Source organism: Tachypleus tridentatus, chromosome 13 (genome assembly GCF_004210375.1).
Source record: "Tachypleus tridentatus isolate NWPU-2018 chromosome 13, ASM421037v1, whole genome shotgun sequence".
NCBI lineage: Eukaryota > Metazoa > Arthropoda > Merostomata > Xiphosura > Limulidae > Tachypleus > Tachypleus tridentatus.
In genome coordinates, this window is record NC_134837.1 from 265,282,015 (window position 1) to 265,302,414 (window position 20,400).

At 31.2% G+C, this 20,400-nt stretch overlaps 1 protein-coding gene across 1 annotated transcript in view; it reads right to left on the reverse strand.

Moving 5' to 3' along the window:
• The window catches only part of LOC143239589 (ankyrin repeat and fibronectin type-III domain-containing protein 1-like), a 34,595-nt gene extending 14,583 nt beyond the window's left edge, over nucleotides 1-20,012 (reverse strand). Inside the window, exons 1-9 of the mRNA XM_076480811.1 lie at nucleotides 19,695-20,012; nucleotides 17,889-17,994; nucleotides 16,747-16,854; nucleotides 13,116-13,357; nucleotides 11,511-11,615; nucleotides 8,742-8,820; nucleotides 3,134-3,237; nucleotides 1,131-1,261; nucleotides 810-888 (exon numbers count right to left, since the gene is read on the reverse strand). Coding sequence (XP_076336926.1) covers nucleotides 810-888; nucleotides 1,131-1,261; nucleotides 3,134-3,237; nucleotides 8,742-8,820; nucleotides 11,511-11,615; nucleotides 13,116-13,357; nucleotides 16,747-16,854; nucleotides 17,889-17,994; nucleotides 19,695-19,926 — 1,186 coding nt within the window. The 5' untranslated portion in view covers nucleotides 19,927-20,012. The remainder of the gene's footprint in view (nucleotides 1-809; nucleotides 889-1,130; nucleotides 1,262-3,133; nucleotides 3,238-8,741; nucleotides 8,821-11,510; nucleotides 11,616-13,115; nucleotides 13,358-16,746; nucleotides 16,855-17,888; nucleotides 17,995-19,694) is intronic.
• Between the last annotated feature and the right edge of the window lie 388 nt (nucleotides 20,013-20,400).

Here is a 20,400-nt window from a genome sequence, read left to right on the forward strand (position 1 = left end):
AGTAAGTTGTGATTTTGTAAACGATCAAAATTCGTGAACAAATTGAAATGGAAACCGCTCGGGATACTTTTAAGCCATGTTTTTGAGCATAAGTATTCAAAAGTAGAAATCTACTCAGAAGTGGGTATTACCCTTTTTTAGTTTATTGAATAATGTTATTGTTGTCACCCTAAAGAAATAATTAAAAAATATCAGAATTTAACTACCGAAAATCAAAGTTAAAGTTACAAAAACTTCATCTTTGAAATATATATAATCCTGTGCTGGTGTGGTTTAATGGTTAGTGTGTCGGGCTGAAAATCGAAGGGTTCAAGGCTAGAGCCGTGATGCTGCTGAGCACCATTTGCACTTTTAGCTGTGGAAGTGTTATAGAAAGAGCAGTCAGTTCCTTATTCGGTTAAAAGAATCAGCCCTTGTGGGGGTGAGTACTGGTTAGTAGGTTAAAATTACAAACGGCTATTAGTGAGCGCTGTCCTCCGTTGGACAGCAGTAAGTTTATGGACTTACAACGCTAATATCCGGGGTTGGATTCAATGCGGTGATAGATAGCAGATAGCCCAATGCAGGTTTGTTCTTAAAATAAACAAAATCTGAGAGGTTTATTAACAGAGGGAATATTTTTCTACTTCTAACTGATTAATTAAGTGTTTTCGGGTAGATCCGACAGGGCCATTTATGTCACAAAGGCTTTGTTCAAGTTGACAATTTAGTTATTTCAAAAGTGCTTACATTTTTGTAACAGGGGTCTGAATTTATGTCACCTAAATACTTTAATATATCTAGAAGTGTCTAATAAGTTTGAAACTCACGCATTTGTTCGAACCGTGCACTCATCCTTTTCAATAGCTCGTGACGTCTCTCCGAAAGTGTCAGTTGTCGCTCCTTTTCCTATAAAGGTAATCAGGGTAAACGTGTTAAAATAAGTTGCTTAAAGCTAAGACTAACTTACCCCTTGCTGACCGGTATAGTCACTCTTTTAATATGGTCATGTAAAAACCCAACAATTATGCTACATGGGACCTACCTGATTGTTAGTAACGTTATTAGAGGGTGATGGGCTAACCAAGCATTCCTAATCATTGTAACAATGTTTAGTTTTTGGGTAAGATGAATGACCTCTACTGTCTTACCTTAACAACAGCAGCTGAAAGACTACTGTTAGTGGCAGCAGTGACTAGATAAGATTTCAACTCTTCTACACAACGCTCAGCATCTTGCACGAGGGTGTTGAGATGACTCCTTCTGCTCTCTTCCGTTAGATCTAAGGGGATGGGGGAAGGAAAAGATACTGAAATGTCAGAGCTGACGTCACAGCTGTATGAAACATGCTGAATTCCAACATGCAGTATAAATGCTGAACCATTAAGGTTTTATGTATGATTATTATTAAAGTATTGGATGGAGAAGGAAAAAACGATCCATCCTTGAAAGTGTTGTTCATTTGTTATATCTTTTATCAAATAATACATTGTAGGCCAACTGAAATGAGACGTAAGAAAATACAGCAGGTGCACGGCACATTTTATGAGAAAATGTAACAAAAATCATGAATAGTTCAGGTGTTAAAATTATGATTTGAGCTCATATTTGAAAAGATTTCGTCGAGTACATTCTATAACATATAGTTTTACATATTTCTTTCTATTATCTAATAAAAGATATAAAAAATTAACAACATTTTCAAGGGGGCCATTTTTTGTCCACCCCCTGTATATGAGTTAAAGATTTCTGTGGAAGATTCAGGGGGGGGGGAATGAACGAGAGAAAAATAACGTCGACCAATTTTGTACAATGTCCCCCTTCGTAATTTTAGCCACGTTCACTATTCCTTCCTATTCAACTTTGTAGGATTCTTGCTGAGGTTTTGCACATTTCTGTTTACAGTTATTTTGAAACAATATGCAGCCAACAAAGAACCAAGATCAAAAAACAAACAAGTTTGTTTTCTCGGATTATTTTATGTGGTGTAATTTTTACAGGTAGCTCCCCACATTCAAACCTTCTGACTTCTCTACCAAAGACAATCGGTTCACTTGTTCATTCTACTATTGTTAAATGATATGCAACAGAGAACTGATGTAAAAATATGGAAACTGACAATCATTAGTAAGACTTGTAACAATGTAAGGATGTGAGCCAATGAAGTACATTATGGTAACTCAAACAATTAATTAATATACCCACGTGCAGTTTACAAATCAGTTCATCTTTTACTATGTGTAACCATTGTTATCACAATTTCCATAAAAGACTATTACATAGGCCTGCGAATTTAAACTTAATAAGTGTTGTTTCGATTTTAATTACGGATTTTCCACACTTCACATATGCATATTTCGCATTTTTTTAAAAATACTTTTCAGCATTTGTACTCTGTATTTATGACAAAGCTACTATGACTATCTGTCGGTATTCCTAGTTTCGAAAACAGCAGTCACGTACCAACTCATGTTAAATGATTCACTTTCACTCTCATAATGTTCCAATAGTTCAAAGTACAGGTAATATTCTTAGTACTGTACAGGTTTGAAACCGGATCGCCAGCTCCAAAATTCAGGGCTCTAAACTACAGGAAACCTGCTCCCAATGCTATTCAGATTCAAAATATCAACCACTTAATTGTTTTATATTCTGGCATCTCAAGGAGTTAAGTCTTGATTTGAAGAAAAGATGTCACGATATTAAACAAACTTTTAAACGTTAATACTTCTCAAAACTATAGAGACCTATTCTTCTTAATATTACATATAGTACTAGTATTTAGTAAGTAGGCTGACTATTATGGATGTTGTGCCTGGTTTTAGGGTTCTTCTACAGTAGGTGTGTCTGACTTGTTGGCGATAAATTCAATGATGAATGAACAGCACGCACTCCATTTGTTTCCAAAATAATACAATCTCGACTTAAATTACAAACACAACGTATGACTCTTAACTAAATTTGTCATAACATTCACTTTAAAATAATTGCTTCTAACTTTCTTCTTATGAACGAAACTAAACAATCATAAAATATTCACTCACAAAGAAATAAATTCATATCTACACCAACCGGTCTTTTACACAATGACAATATTACTGAAAAGGTACTTTCTATAAAACGACACAAAGTAGACATTAAATAAAGAACTTACATTTCGTGCTTTCTCGGCCTCCACGTGACTGAAGGAGCTTGATCATTGGTATGCTGTTGGTCATTATGGCAATGTCAAGTGGTGTGAAGCCATCTCCATTAACACTATTCAAATAAGTGTAAAAAAAAAACAGAGTTACACCGAAACTTACTTCGTTAGTTTGAATGCAGCGGTTACGTGTGCTATAGTTTACACATCATCAGATTCACGTGATAATTTAGTGCAGGCCTCTCAATGTTCATATATCAACAGAAAAAAACTGCACATTTAATTAACAAATAAAATCCATATACTAGGTTAGCCATACATAAACATATATTAGATAAGACATAAGTTTAGACTTAGTTTTGTAGAATATTAAATTATAATGTTTACAGTGGTCTTTACATCTGCTGGAGAGAATGGAAAACACGTTCGTGGTTTACACATTAAAGCGTAAACAAATAATATAGTTGGTCATTTCTAACATCTGTTTTAAAGGCCCGGATATTTCAAATAACGAAAATAACTAGCAGCTATAAACTTAACATGTGATGTTCTTGAGTATTGTAGGAAAGTAGACTTACAGGGTGAATTAAAAGAATCAAAACTAATGTACCTATGATACTAAGTTCCAGTGGATGATATATGAAAGTCATAAATTGCCATACGTCTCCATCTCAAGGCAGCTATGGGTTAGGTTAAGTGTTAAATGTAAAAGTTGAAAGAGCTTCTTAAAATATATTATTCTAACCATGCCTTGCTTACATGTATGAAACCACTGTACACACACACACACACACACACACATATATATATTTATGAAGCCTTGCTGAAATGTATCAACCCAAATGTGCTATATATGCTTCATTCATGCTTTGCCTCATATACCAAACCATTGCCTATATAAATATTGTAGTAGTGCATTATTTTTATACAATATTTTATATCAGTCAGTACAAACAAACTGTTTGATCCAACTACAACCTACAAACAAACCGAGACACATATTAAACAACAAAAGAAAACCCAGTCTTGCAGATCTGGATACCTTAAGGTTTTACTTCTTACGTAATACTTACGTATATTTGTATTGCTTTCTCAATCTCATATTTTAACATCTCCTCACCTAACTAAGCCAATTTCTTAAGGGCGTAAAGGGGCATCATTTGGAGAACGAATAGGACTACTCTGCCTTTCGTTGCCTGACTTCCTGCTAAACCTGACGTTTCTAAAAACCCAATTTCGTTGTAGCACTGGAGCGAGAAAACTTCAACAATAAATCTACTACCTTGCGATAAAGGTCACGTACAACAATAGGTGAAACATGCAAAAAGGTCACCACCGGTGTAACATAGCTCTAAGTACGTGGTATACAGTGTCGCCCCCTTATGGATATATATATATATATTTCCTCCAATTGATAACTGAACAATCCTACGTCATAAACTAAAATTCATATCTGATACTTTTCTTGATTTATTACCCTTTTAACCTTACAAGCCTAAAAATACTACAAAACATGGGATTAGTTTAAACAGTTGCACAGTATGGGGAAAAATTATTCAGAGTTAAAGTTAAAAGTTAAACCAGAAATTTGTGAGTCCTTAATTTTTTACGTTATTCGTTCGTTTCTTATTGCTACGTCACAAACAGATACGGTCAACCCCCCTATGAACAGGTTTCCTGCTACACTACAACAAGCATGACTTCCTGTAAAACTAAAGAATGCAACAACCACACTTCCTGTTTCGCTATTTAAAAAACAACAAAAAAAACCTTGCTTGTATGACAAGAATTAGAAACACAGTTGCAACGAATTTGTTTAACACCCTCGATATACACTAGTGCAGCGGTTCGGTTTTACGAAACCACACAGTTTAAATGTAACGATAACAATGTTTTTAATTAACCATAACAGTTCCTTGCGATTTAGCCATTTTATTAAGTTTAGTATCAATTTCTGATCAAAGTGCCCCCAGAAAAGTAAAATAATTTCAAAGAACGAATATAACATACTTTATACACTGCTTTCACTCCTGGCCCGGCATGGCCTAGCGCGTAAGGCGTGCGACTCGTAATCCGAGGGTCGCGCTGAACATGCTCGCCCTCCCAGCCGTGGGGGTGTATAATGTGACGGTCAATCCCACTATTCGTTGGTAAAGAGTAGCCCAAGAGTTGGCGGTGGGTGGTGATGACTAGCTGCCTTCCCTCTAGTCTTACACTGCTAAATTAGGGACGGCTAGCACAGATAGCCCTCGAGTAGCTTTGTGCGAAATTCCCAAACAAACAAACAAGCTTTCACTCCTAATACTTTATCACAATAATACCTTGCTGCTCACTTATAATTAACATTTTCTATCATACCTAATACCATAATTCTATAATAGCTTGGTGGTCACATTTATCATTCAACTATCATACCTAAAAGCTTATCACTATGACATCTTACTGCAGACTTATAATTTTCGTTTTATTATTATTATGAAAATACCTTATCACTATAATGCCTTGTTTGCGCTTATAATTATCGTTTTGCTGCCTACCTAATACCTTGTTGTTATATTATCTTGCTGCATGCTTATGATTATTATTTTGCTATTATACCTAATACCTTATGACTGTAATATCTTGCTACACACTTTTCATTATCATATCTAATACCTTACCACTATAATATCTTGCCTTTCACTTATAATTATCGTTTTACTATCATAACTAATACCTTATTACTAAAATATATTGTTGCTTCACTAATAATTATCGTTTTACTGCAATATTTAATTACCTTATTACGATAATGTTTTGCTGCACTTTGCTATAATTACCGTTTTCTGTGAATAACCTAATACCTTATTACTATATTATATTGCTGCATACTTATAATTACCGTTTTACTATCATACATAATGCCTTTACTGTTATAATATCTTGTTGATCACTTTCAGTTATCATTCAACTATCATATCTTATACCTTATTACTTTAATATCTTGCTGTTTCACTTATAATTATTATTCTTAATACCTTATTAATGTAATATTTTTGCTGCGCTTATAATTACCATTTGATTATCATATCTAACACCTTACCATTATAATATCTTGCTTTTCACTAGTAAAATGATAATTATAAGTGAAAAGCAAGATATTATAGTGGTAAAGTGTTAGATATGATAACAAAATCGTAATTATAAGCGTGCAAAAAATGTTACAGTAATAAGGTATTAAGAATAATAATTATAAGTGAGCAGCAAGATGTTAAAGTAATAAGGTATTACGTATGATAGAAAGTGGTAATTATAAGAATGCAGCAAAATATTATATATTACGTATGATAAAAAACTGGATATAAGTATAAGGCAAAATATTATTGTAATAAGGAATCAGGTATGAGAGTAAAATGGTAATTATCAGAATGAAACAAGATATTATTGTAATAAGGGATTATGTGTGATAGTAAAATGATAATTATAAGTAAGCAGGAAGAAAGTATAGTGATAAGGTATTAGGTATGATAGTAAAATGTTCATTACAACTGAGAAGTATTATATTATAGTGATAAGTTATAAGGAATGATAGTAAAAACGATAATTATAAGTGTACAGCGAGATATTATAGTAATAAAGTATTAGGTATGATAGTAAAATCATAATTATAAGTGAGCATCAACGTATGAGAGTAATAATGTATTAGGTATGATAGTAAAATTATAATTATAAGGGTTAAGCAAGATAGTATAGTGATAAGGTATTAAGTATGATAGTAAAATGGTAATTATAAGTATGCAGAAAGATAATATAGTAATAATGTATTAGGTATGATAGTAAAATGATAATTATAAGGGTTAAGCAAGATAGTATAGTGATAAGGTATTAAGTATGATAGTAAAATGGTAATTATAAGTATGCAGAAAGATAATATAGTAATAATGTATTAGGTATGATAGTAAAACGATAATTATAAGTGAAAAGCAAGATATTATAGTGGTAAGGTGTTAGGTATGATAATAAAATGGTAATTATAAGCGTGCAGCAAAATATTACAGTTTATTATATATTATATATTACGTATGACAGAAAACTGTATATACGTATAAGGCAAAATATTATTGTAATAAGGTATCAGGTATGAGAGTAAAATGGTAATTATAAGAATAAAACAAGATATTATTGTAATAAGGTATTATGTGTGATAATAAAATGATAATTATAAGTAAGCAGGAAGAAATTATAGTGATAAGGTATTAGGTATGATAGTAAAATGTTCATTACAAGTGAGAAGTTATATATTATAGTGATAAGTTATAAGGAATGATAGTAAAATGATAATTATAATTGTACAGAGAGATATTATTGTAATAAGGTATTAGGTATGATAGTAAAATCATAATTATAAGTGAGCAGCAACATATTAGAGTAATAATGTATTAGGTATGATGGTAAAATGATAATTATAAGGGTTAAGCAAGATAGTATAGTGATAAGGTATTAAGTATGATAGTCAAATGGTAATTATAAGTATGAAGAAAGATAATATAGTAATAAGGTATTAGGTATGATGGTAAAATATTAATTATAAGTGAGCAGCAAGATATTAGTGATAAGGTATTACATATGATAGTTGAATGATAATTGAAAGTGATCAGCAAGATATTATAAAATTAAGGTATTAGGTATGATAGTAAAATGGTAATTATAAGTATGGAGCAAGATATTATAATAATAAGGTATTATGTATGATACTAAAACGACAATTATAAGTGAAAAATAAGATATTATAGTGGTAAGGTATGAGGTACGATAATTATAAATGAGAAGCAAAACATAGTAATGAGGTATTAGGTATAATAGTAAAATGATAATTATATGTGTGCAGAAAGATATTATAGTGATAAGGTATTAAATACGATAGTAAAATGATAATTATAAGTGACAAGCAAGATATTATAGTGATAAGGTATAAGGAATGATAGTAAAATGATAACTGTGAGTGAGAAGCAAGGTATAGTAAAATGATATTATGTAGGATAGTAAAATGATAATTATAAGTAGGAAGATATTATAGTAATAAGGCATTAGGTATGATACTAAAATGATAATTATATGTGAGCAGCAAGATATAGCAAAAAGATATTACGTATGATAGTAAAATGATAATTATAAGTGAGCAGCAAGATATTATAGTAACATGGTAATTATAAGTATGCAACAAAATATTATAGTAATAAGGTATTAGGTATGATAGTAAAATGGTAATTATAAGTGAGCAGCAAGATATTATAGTGATGAGATATAAGGAATGATAGTAAAATGATAACTGTTAGTGAGCAGCTAGGTATAGCAATAAGGTGTCAGGTATGATAGTAAAATGCTAGTTATAAATGAGCAGCAAGATATTATAGTGATAAGGTATTAGTTATGATAATAAAATGGTAATTATTAGTGTTCAGCAAGATATAGTGTTAAGGTACTTAGTTGTACGAATGTATTTATTGCACATAATCATGAATAACATTTTCAATCATTCAGCGACTAAGTTAAGATGCAGCAAACAAGCGAAGAACACGCTTAATTTTGTAACAGTGAATTTATGATGTTTCCACAGACATTTTCATAACATTAGTCCTACCTGTTCACGTCAACGTTCGTTGTTTCAAAAATTGTGTACGCACGTTCCACATGTTCGTGTTCTACAGCAACGAAAAGCGCTGAAAGTAAAATGTTATTAAAACTAAACAATCTAATCAAACAATTTGTTCCTTAACATTTTTCAAAACTGTAACAGAAACTAGCAAGTAAACACGTTCGGGGATGACGTAGTGTAATTTTTACGAACTCAACATTATGTTTTATTAATTTAACGCTACACTTACCTATCATTCTTATAATTATTACACTGCTGACGTTAGATAAAAATATTTCATTAATTTAACATTAGACTTATCTATTAGTAGGTTATAATTATTAGACTGTTGATATCAAGTAAAATATTTCATTAATTTAACATTACACTTTTCTATCATCATTATAATTATTAGACTGTTGATATCAATAAAAATATTTCATTAATTTAACATTACACTTATCTACCATCATTATAATTATTAGACTGTTGATAACAAGTACAAATATTTCATTAATTTAACATTACACTTATCTATCATCATTATAATTATTAGACTGTTGATAACAAGTACAAATATTTCATTAATTTAACATTACACTTATCTATCATCATTATAATTATTAGACTGTTGATAACAAGTACAAATATTTCATTAATTTAACATTACACTTATCTATCATCATTATAATTATTAGACTGTTGATAACAAGTAAAAATATTTCATTAATTTAACATTACACTTATCTATCATCATTATAATTATTAGACTGTTGATATCAAGTAAAAATATTTTATTAATTTAACATTACACTTATCTATCATCATTATAATTATTAGACTGTTGATAACAAGTAAAAATATTTCATTAATTTAACATTACACTTATCTATCATCAATATAATTATTAGACTGTTGATAACAACTAAAAATATTTCATTAATTTAACAATACACTTATCTATCATCATTATAATTATTAGACTGTTGATAACAAGTAAAAATATTTCATTAATTTAACATTACACTTATCTATCATCATTATAATTATTAGACTGTTGATAACAACTAAAAATATTTCATTAATTTAACATTACACTTATCTATCATCATTATAATTATTAGACTGTTGATAACAACTAAAAATATTTCATTAATTTAACATTACACTTATCTATCATCATTATAATTATTAGACTGTTGATAACAACTAAAAATATTTCATTAATTTAACATTACACTTATCTATCATCATTATAATTATTAGACTGTTGATAACAAGTACAAATATTTCATTAATTTAACATTACACTTATCTATCATCATTATAATTATTAGACTGTTGATAACAAGTACAAATATTTCATTAATTTAACATTACACTTATCTATCATCATTATAATTATTAGACTGTTGATAACAAGTACAAATATTTTATTAATTTAACATTACACTTATCTATCATCATTATAATTATTAGACTGTTGATAACAAGTAAAAATATTTCATTAATTTAACACTACACTTATTTATCATCATTATAATTATTAGACTGTTGATAATAAGTAAAAATATTTCATTAATTTAACATTACAGTTATCTATCCTCATTATAATTATTAGACTGTTGATAACAACTAAAAATATTTCATTAATTTAACATTACACTTATCTATCATCATTATAATTATTAGACTGTTGATAACAACTAAAAATATTTTATTAATTTAACAATACACTTATCTATCATCATTATAATCATTAGACTGTTGATAACAAGTAAAAATATTTCATTAATTTAACATTACACTTATTTATCATCATTATAATTATTAGACTGTTGATAATAAGTAAAAATATTTCATTAATTTAACATTACACTTAACTATCATCATTATAATTATTAGACTGTTGATAACAACTAAAAATATTTCATTAATTTAACATTACACTTATCTATCATCATTATAATTATTAAACTGTTGATAACAAGTAAAAATATTTTATTAATTTAACAATACACTTATCTATCATCATTATAATCATTAGACTGTTGATAACAAGTAAAAATATTTCATTAATTTAACAATACACTTATCTATCATCATTATAATTATTAGACTGTTGATAACAACTAAAAATATTTCATTAATTTAACATTACACTTATCTATCATCATTATAATTATTAGACTGTTGATAACAAATACAAATATTTCATTAATTTAACATTACACTTATCTATCATCATTATAATTATTAGACTGTTGATAACAAACACAAATATTTCATTAATTTAACATTACACTTATCTATCATCATTATAATTATTAGACTGTTGATAACAAGTAAAAATATTTTATTAATTTAACAATACACTTATCTATCATCATTATAATCATTAGACTGTTGATAACAAGTAAAAATATTTCATTAATTTAACAATACACTTATCTATCATCATTATAATTATTAGACTGTTGATAACAAGTACAAATATTTCATTAATTTAACAATACACTTATCTATCATCATTATAATCATTAGACTGTTGATAACAAGTAAAAATATTTCATTAATTTAACAATACACTTATCTATCATCATTATAATTATTAGACTGTTGATAACAAGTAAAAATATTTCATTAATTTAACATAACACTTATCTATCATCATTATAATTATTAGACTGTTGATAACAAGTAAAAATATTTCATTAATTTAACAATACACTTATCTATTAGTAGGTTATTCAACTATTTCACTCAAATACTTACCTTGCAAATTAATATTAAATTTACTGATTTTTTGAAGTTTCTTCTTTTCAGCTTTAGTGAGTGCTAAACCTTCGAGGAGCACGTCAACACTACTGTGTCGTATTCCTAGAATTTAAAGCAGAAAGAAAAAGTTTCGCTTGTATTATACACTACATCACGAAAGTTCGCGTTGATTCGTCTTAGTGTATGTGTTTAACAGAAACCAACCTCTTAACACTACTACATTTTACTCATTGAAGTTTGTATGCTAAGGTCTATATTTAATGTAATATTACTTGGTTTGTTATTGATTAACTCTTCAGAAATCTTAACGATCGTTATTGTAAACTTATTTTCAAGCACAGTTGTTGTAATGGTATAAAGACGTGATAAAGCAGAAAAAAAACAACATGAAAAATCCTGTGTATCTAACCCTTTAACTGTCCAAGTGGAATATAAAAATACCCTGTAACTACGCCTTAACGATCACAATGGGATATTAAAGATACCCTGTAAGTACCGCTTTAACGATCACAGTAGGACATTAAATATACTCTGTAACTACCGTCTTAACAGTCAGAGTAGGACATTAAAGATACCCTGTAACTACCGCTTTAACGATCAGAGTAGGACATTAAAAATACCCTGTAACTACCGCTTTAACGATCAGAGTAGGACATTAAAAATACCCTGTAACTACCGCTTTAACGATCAGAGTAGGACATTAAAAATACCCTGTAACTACCGCTTTAACGATCACAGTAGGACATTAAAGATACTCTGTAACTACCGCTTTAACGATCAGAGTAGGACATTAAAAATACCCTGTAACTACCGCTTTAACGATCAGAGTAGGACATTAAAAATACCCTGTAACTACCGCTTTAACGATCACAGTAGGACATTAAAGATACTCTGTAACTACCGCTTTAACGATCAGAGTAGGACATTAAAAATACCCTGTAACTACCGCTTTAACGATCACAGTAGGACATTAAAGATACTCTGTAACTACCGTCTTAACAGTCAGAGTAAGAGATTAAAGATACCCTGTAACTACCACTTTAACGGTCAGAGCAAGACATTAAAGATACCCTGTAACTACCCCCTTTATAATCAGAGTACGACATTACATATACTGTGTAACTGCTCTTCTAAGAGTCACAGTAAGCCATCACATGCACCTGTAACTTCTACTCTAAAAATCGCAGTAAGCATTTCCAAACACCTGTAACCACCCTTTTAACAGCCACAGTAAGTTATTACAAATAAGGGTTTTTCGTGCATAAGAGGTCGAAACTATCAAGGAAGCATTCTTCCTGGAAGATACATGTTTATTGTTTGTTCAATCAAGATTTCATGAAAGTAAGAGTTTCTATCATATTCTACTGTGTGTTCCTTAAATTCATCCTGAACCAAAACTATAGATACGGAAGGTTAAATCTGTATATCACAGAAAAGGATAATCTCGTATAGAAGGTTTTGGACTTCAAAACTGAATACTTCAAACAGAAAATATTATTGTACATATATGTTTTACCTTTTCCAATTAATATTCCTTCTTGAATTTTTTAAATCATAAACATGCTTTCATATTCTCATCACAATAAATAAAAAGGAACACACCTGGAATGGCTTTGGTCAGTTTATTTGGCAAACCAGGAGAAGAAGGGACAGCGATCCTCTTCTGGTTTTCTAGATGGGAAGGAACGCTAGGCGAAGATGGCAGATGTTTGTTATTAGGAATGACGAGTCCTCTAGCGGTAACACTGCTGTGAGCAGGCTGAATGTTATGACTGCTTGTGCATGAAACGTTTAAAAGACTGTCAATACTAGAGGCCTTTCTCACTGTAGTGGTCTCTCGTTTCCTGTTGGCAAAATACTTTATTTTCTGGTAATAATATAATCAGATCTACTGATAGTACAATAATGTATTATATTTGAAATATTTCCTCTGTCAGAACTTAAAATAGGCCTAAAATGTTTTATACTTTAAAATCAATTTTGAACATGATTCGTACATGAATAATATTTACAAGATACGTAGTAATTCTGCTTGGTTATTTCGTATTCTACGCAAGAACCAGCTGTGACTAAATTGAACTGAAAAACTACAGTAAAAGCGGTTAGTCAACGCCACTCACTTCAAACTCTCTGACAACCCTGATCGAAGAGTGGGATATGGCCTTCTCTCTTATGACGCACATTTGAACACAAAATGCAAATTACCAATTCGCAATAACAAGACTCGAATTTGGAGCCCTCAGATTCATAGTACAATACAATAATCATTGGAGCATACCAAACTCTGCACAGATTTATTTGAAATCAGAGGAAGGACATCTCACGCACGATTTTAACTCACTACCTATATTCCTTCATTACTGAATCTGTAATGCAGTTTCGAGACAGAAACGACACAAACGCCTACACGACAGGTGAATAAATACAATAAATACAGTAAATACAATAAATACAGTAATTACAATAAATATAGTAAATACAGTAAATACAATAAATACAGTAAATACAATAAATACAGTAAATACAATACACGCTTAGAGAGCGTTACGGATACTTAACCGTGTTCATTTCAACCCTTTCACAATATTTAACTATCAATAGTAAAACACATCATACAAAAATCTTCCTCATCACAGAGAGAAAAGAACACTTCACACATAAAAACTCTACCTTAACACCAATAGAAGATAACCATTCATACAAAAAACTCTACCTCAACACAGATAGAAGATAACAGATCATACAAAACCTCTTCCTCAATACAGAAGATAACGCATCATACAAAAACTCTACCTCAACACAGATAGAAGATAACAGATCATACCAAAACTCTTCCTCAATACAGTAGATAATGCATCATACAAAAACTCTACCTCAACACAGATAGAAGATAACAGATCATACAAAAACTCTTCCTCAATACAGAAGATAACGCATCATACAAAAAATCTACCTCAACACAGATAGAAGATAACAGATCATACAAAAAATCTCTACTTCAACACAGACAGAAGATAACGTATAAAAAAAAACTCTAACCAATACCAATAGAAGAGTTTGTTCTTGTTGAAAGGTAAACGCAAAACTACACAATGGGCTATCTGTATTTTGCATTTTAAAAATATAAACAGCTAGGATTACTGTAGTAATTACAAATAAACTAATTATTGTTTACAACCATAAACAGCTAGTAATACTATTTACAGGTAACAACAGCTAGTAATACTGTTTACAGGTAACAACAGCTAGTAATACTATTTACAGGTAACAACAGCTAGTAATACTATTTACAGGTAACAACAGCTAGTAACACTATTTACAGGTAACAACAGCTAGTAATACTGTTTACAGGTAACAACAGCTAGTAATACTGTTTACAAGTAACAACAGCTAGTAATACTATTTACAGGTAACAACAGCTAGTAATAGTGTTTATATATGTAAACATCTAGTATAACTGTTTACAACTATAAACCTTTGTAATGCGAGGGCTGTTCAAAAATACGCGGACTGTTTGAATTGCGGGGCTCCAGTTGGTTCCAGGGGAATCTGCTTAGTGTCGCTAGGTTCGCACAGATAAGCTGATTATGACGCCATTTCCCGATTGCAGATATCTTCATTTGTGTATTAGCTACGCGGTTTTAAGTGAAGTGCGATTTTTTCGTTTGGCGGATTTCAGAATGAATGACCTGATCCTTCAGCAACGACTTGCTGAGATTAAGGCAAATGCGACGAAGGAGCTGGAGGACATTACAAAAGAAGCATACCAGGACTGTTTCAACAAGTGGAAACACCGTTGGGATAAGTGTGTGCGTTGGGGAGGAGAGTACTTTGAAGGGGTCCTAGACCTGTAACTTCTAAATAAAGTACATTTTGTTTTATGACGTCAGTCCGTGTATTTTTTGAACAGACCTCGTACTGTTTACCAGCACGAAAAGCTAGCATTACTGTTTACAATAATAAACAACTAGCATTACTCTTTACAACTATAAACAGATACCATTTCTGTTTACGACTATAACTAGACTAGTAACGTAATATACAAGTATCAGCATATAGTAACAGTTTATAGAAGTATATATATAGATGCATATAACATATACTAAAGAAATAGGAATATACAACATACACTAAGTATATATATATGCATATTACATATACTTAGTATATACATACATATAACATATACTAAGTATATAGATACATATAACATCTACTAAGTATATAGGAATATACAACATACACTAAGTATATAGATGCGTGTAACATATACTAAGTATTTAGGTACATATAACATATACCAAGTATACAGGAACATAAAACATATACTATGTATATAAATACATATAACATATACTAAGTATATAGATACATATGACATATACTAAGTATATAGGTACATATAGCATATATTATGTATATAGGAACATATAACATATACCAAGTATACAGGAACATAAAACATATACTATGTATATAAATACATATAACATATACTAAGTATATAGATACATATGACATATACTAAGTATATAGGTTTTATATAGCATATATTATGTATATAGGAACATATAACATATACCAAGTATACAGGAACATAAAACATATACTATGTATATAAATACATATAACATATACTAAGTATATAGATACATATAACATCTACTAAGTATATAGGAATATACAACATACACTAAGTATATGAGATACGTGTAACATATACTAAGTATTTAGGTGCATATAACATATACCAAGTATACAGGAACATAAAACATATACTATGTATATAAATACATATAACATATACTAAGTATATAGATACATATGACATATACTAAGTATATAGGTACATATAGCATATATTATGTATATAGGAACATATAACATATACCAAGTATACAGGAACATAAAACATATACTATGTATATAAATACATATAACATATACTAAGTATATAGATACATATAACATCTACTAAGTATATAGGAATATACAACATACACTAAGTATATAGATACGTGTAACATATACTAAGTATTTAGGTACATATAACATATACCAAGTATACAGGAACATAAAACATATACTATGTATATAAATACATATAACATATACTAAGTATATAGATACATATGACATATACTAAGTATATAGGTACATATAGCATATATTATGTATATAGGAACATATAACATATACCAGTAACCTTATAAACACAAAATGTTTCACTTACCCTTCCGAAGAAACTTTCGTAGTTTCAGTATTTTTATCTTTGGAACTCAATAACCGAGCCAGTTTGGAGAAGCCAACGCGTGTTAATGGAAAGCCGGGATATTCATACCTAGTGGCATTAAGTACAATGGAAAAACGTTTCAGAAAAATTTGTAAGATGAATCACGATCCCAAATATCACCATTTAATCATAATTAAATATAGTTTATTATAACAAACCTAAAACCTGTTAATTAACGTTGCGAAATGTATGCATAAGGAGAACAAAAATGATTATTTTAATCAACATTAATATCAAACTAAGCTTCTAAACTAGTGACTAGATACTAGAGACACATGTAACCACACTTAGCAAAGGTAGAATAATGTCCTTACTAAACTAGTGACTAGATACTAGAGACACATGTAACCACACTTAGCAAAGGTAGAATAATGTCCTTACTAAACTAGTGATTAGATACTAGAGACACATGTAACCACACTCAGTAAAGGGATATTAACGTCCTTACTAAACATGTGACTAGATACTAGAGACACATGTAACCACACTTAGTTGAGGGAGATTAATATCCTTACTAAACTAGTGACTAGATACTAGAGACACATGTAACCACACTTAGTAGAGGGATATTAATATCCTTACTAAACTAGTGACTAGATACTAGAGACACATGTAACCACATTTAGTAGAGGGAAATTAATATCCTTACTAAACTAGTGACTAGATACTAGAGACACATGTAACCACACTTAATACAGGGAAATTAATGTCCTTACTAAACTAGTGACAAGATACTAGAGACACAAGTAACCATACTTAATACAGGGAGATTAACGTCCTTACTAAAGGCATATAAGAAATAGAAGGTTAGCCAAACCTAATCCAACCCGAACAACATTATCACATACAACACGATCAACATTATCACATAAGGTATGGTACATATCACAATACCACTGAAGATAATTTCATCGTGAAGAGACACTAGAATATCAAGTAAGTGTATATTGAAATCAAACATTATACAAAACCATCCTACGAATTAAGTTTAGTTTTCAACTTCTGTACTGTACGTTTCTGTGTAATTGTTTTTCTATATTTGATTACGACCATAAACGTGCTAATATTAGAATAGAAGTTACCTCTGTTTAGTGCTTGTACTCAAAGTGTGGCGAGAAGAAATGGGTGAAATACTTGGTGACTTGGTAGAAGAACCAATATCATCTTCGGGTACCAGGAAATGTAAGCCTGATGAAAACACAATAAAAACATGCTAATAAACACAAGTTATTAAGATATAATATTTTATATTTATGGTGTATCCTAAAAATCTCTGTAAATAATTCATAAATTCATCTTGATCTGAAACAGGTTCGAATATGTATCATTAAAAATCAGTCTTATTTGTATCATCCAGTCCTGTTGTAGCTGAGATGATAAAGTTATAGATTTGAACATTGCATATAAGTTTCATTCATCCGTGAATTAGAGATAGAAGAAAATATTTTTTAATCGATACTAATTGAACTAAAATGTTAGAGTTCTCTAAAACAGAAACCTTAAGTACAGGATTAAGCCTACTTCAACCTTTCCGCTTTTGTTTTTTTGGGTTTTTTTTAGAATGAGTTAAGCCTACTCTCACCAGCAGCAGATAAAGTATTGCAGTGGTTGCCTACACACTGTAATTCGATATAACTTGATTAAACTGTTTTAAGAACATACTTTCAAAAGTCGTGCAGCTTCTACAATTTCGCTTTTGATTAAATTCGTTTCCGATACAAATTGGCCCAACATGTAGGCGTTTGACAAAACATCGGGTTACAAAACTACTGTGTTTTTTCTGAATATGGAACGCTAAACTAAAACTTGAATATGTTGACAAATCCTGGGATTCATTCTCCTTATTTTGTTTTGTCGGTACCATACATAAGTTACTCTGTTTTAGCAGCCTCGTACAGAAATCAGGGTGTTTGGTTTTGTAATATGTTACCAGGAGTCAATTAAAATGTATATATATAATTTATAAAACTGATAATTTACACAAGAAATCTTAAGTGTTGAATGTCTTCAAAATATATATACCTTTAATACAGCCACCCCACGAGGCACAACGGTATGTATGACGGCTAGTAACGCTAAAAATCGGGTTTCGACACCCGCGGTGGACACAACACCCATTGTGTAGCTGTGCGCATAACTACAAACAAACAAATACACCTTTCACTCAGTTCCCATATAAGGAGCTCCCCGTTAGTACAGCGGTAAGTCTACGGAGTTATAACGCTAAAATCAGCGGTTCGATTCCCCTCGGTGGGCTCAGCAGATAGTCTGAGGTGGGTTTGCTAGAAGAAAAACACACACACATATAAGGAGCATTTTTAAGCGTTTAGTTGGATCAAATACAGCCGTCAATAATTTTAATATATAAAATGCAGACGGCTGTATTTTCCGCCAAGAGAAATTTGTACAGACTGAATAACAAGAATGACTGTGACTCTTGTAACACACCCTTAAAGGTCCAGCATGGCCAGGTGGTTAAGGCAATCGACTCGTAATCCAAGGATCGCGGGTTCGAATCCCCGTCACACCAACCATGCTCGCCCTTTCAGCCGTGGGAGCGTTATAAAGTCAATCCCACTATTCGTTGGTAAAATAATAGTCCAAGAGTTGGCGGTGGGTGGTGACGACTAGCTGCCTTTCCTCTTGTTTTACACTGCTAAATTAGGGACGACTAGCTCTCATGTAGCTTTGAATGAAATTCAAAAGCAAACAAACAAACGCACCCTAAGACCTTCTGTAGAGCAGACCTAGACATCAGCCACTAAATCACCAAACAGTAAAAAATAAATTACTATCCAGAAGTTAACATAAGGTGATAGATTATAACAAGCACGTATTCAAATAGTTCGGCAAAGTGTAAATTTTTAAATCCAAGCTGAAGAACTCACTATGGTTATCGCTGTAATCAAAGGTTATTCCTCTGCTAAATTTTGTTCGATTATATTGAAAGGAAGACGATAAAGTTGTCTCGCCATCTACCGGGTCTTCGGGATCTTCAGACTGGGATTTCTCAATTTTCGGTTTTCGCCACTGCTTCGGTCGATAACCAACGTCTTGTAACGGTTTCTTTTCCGGAACTTGAATTTCTGAAGCGGACGGTGCGCGAGGTAACGGATGCATCGTGGACTTTCACAGATGTCGCGTTATAACTCCTATTGTCACAGAAGACTTTTATAAACTGATATGCACGATGCAACTCGTATAGATATGATGCAAATTGGTTACAGCTAACCTTCCGTAAGCCTCGTCTAAGGATGTGCCTGGCCCGTTTCCATGGGGACGAAAGAAAGCCAGCAAACATCACTTAGCGGTACAATAGCACTAATATCTACTGAGAAATGTAGAATTGAAAGTCACGTGATCATGACCGGAATCCCCGGAGATTAACGCGATGCGAGTAATAGTTTTAATACCTTTGTATCGCTGACATTATAGTGATAAAACTGTGTGCGTGACTGTCGCTAGGTGTTGACAACAATAATGTATATTTTAAGGAGAGACAAAGACGTTGGTTAAACAACATACCGGCTTACGTCACGCTAGCTCGTCTTGACGACTTCTTCGGGATCTGTGGATGTATAGATGCTTAAAGGA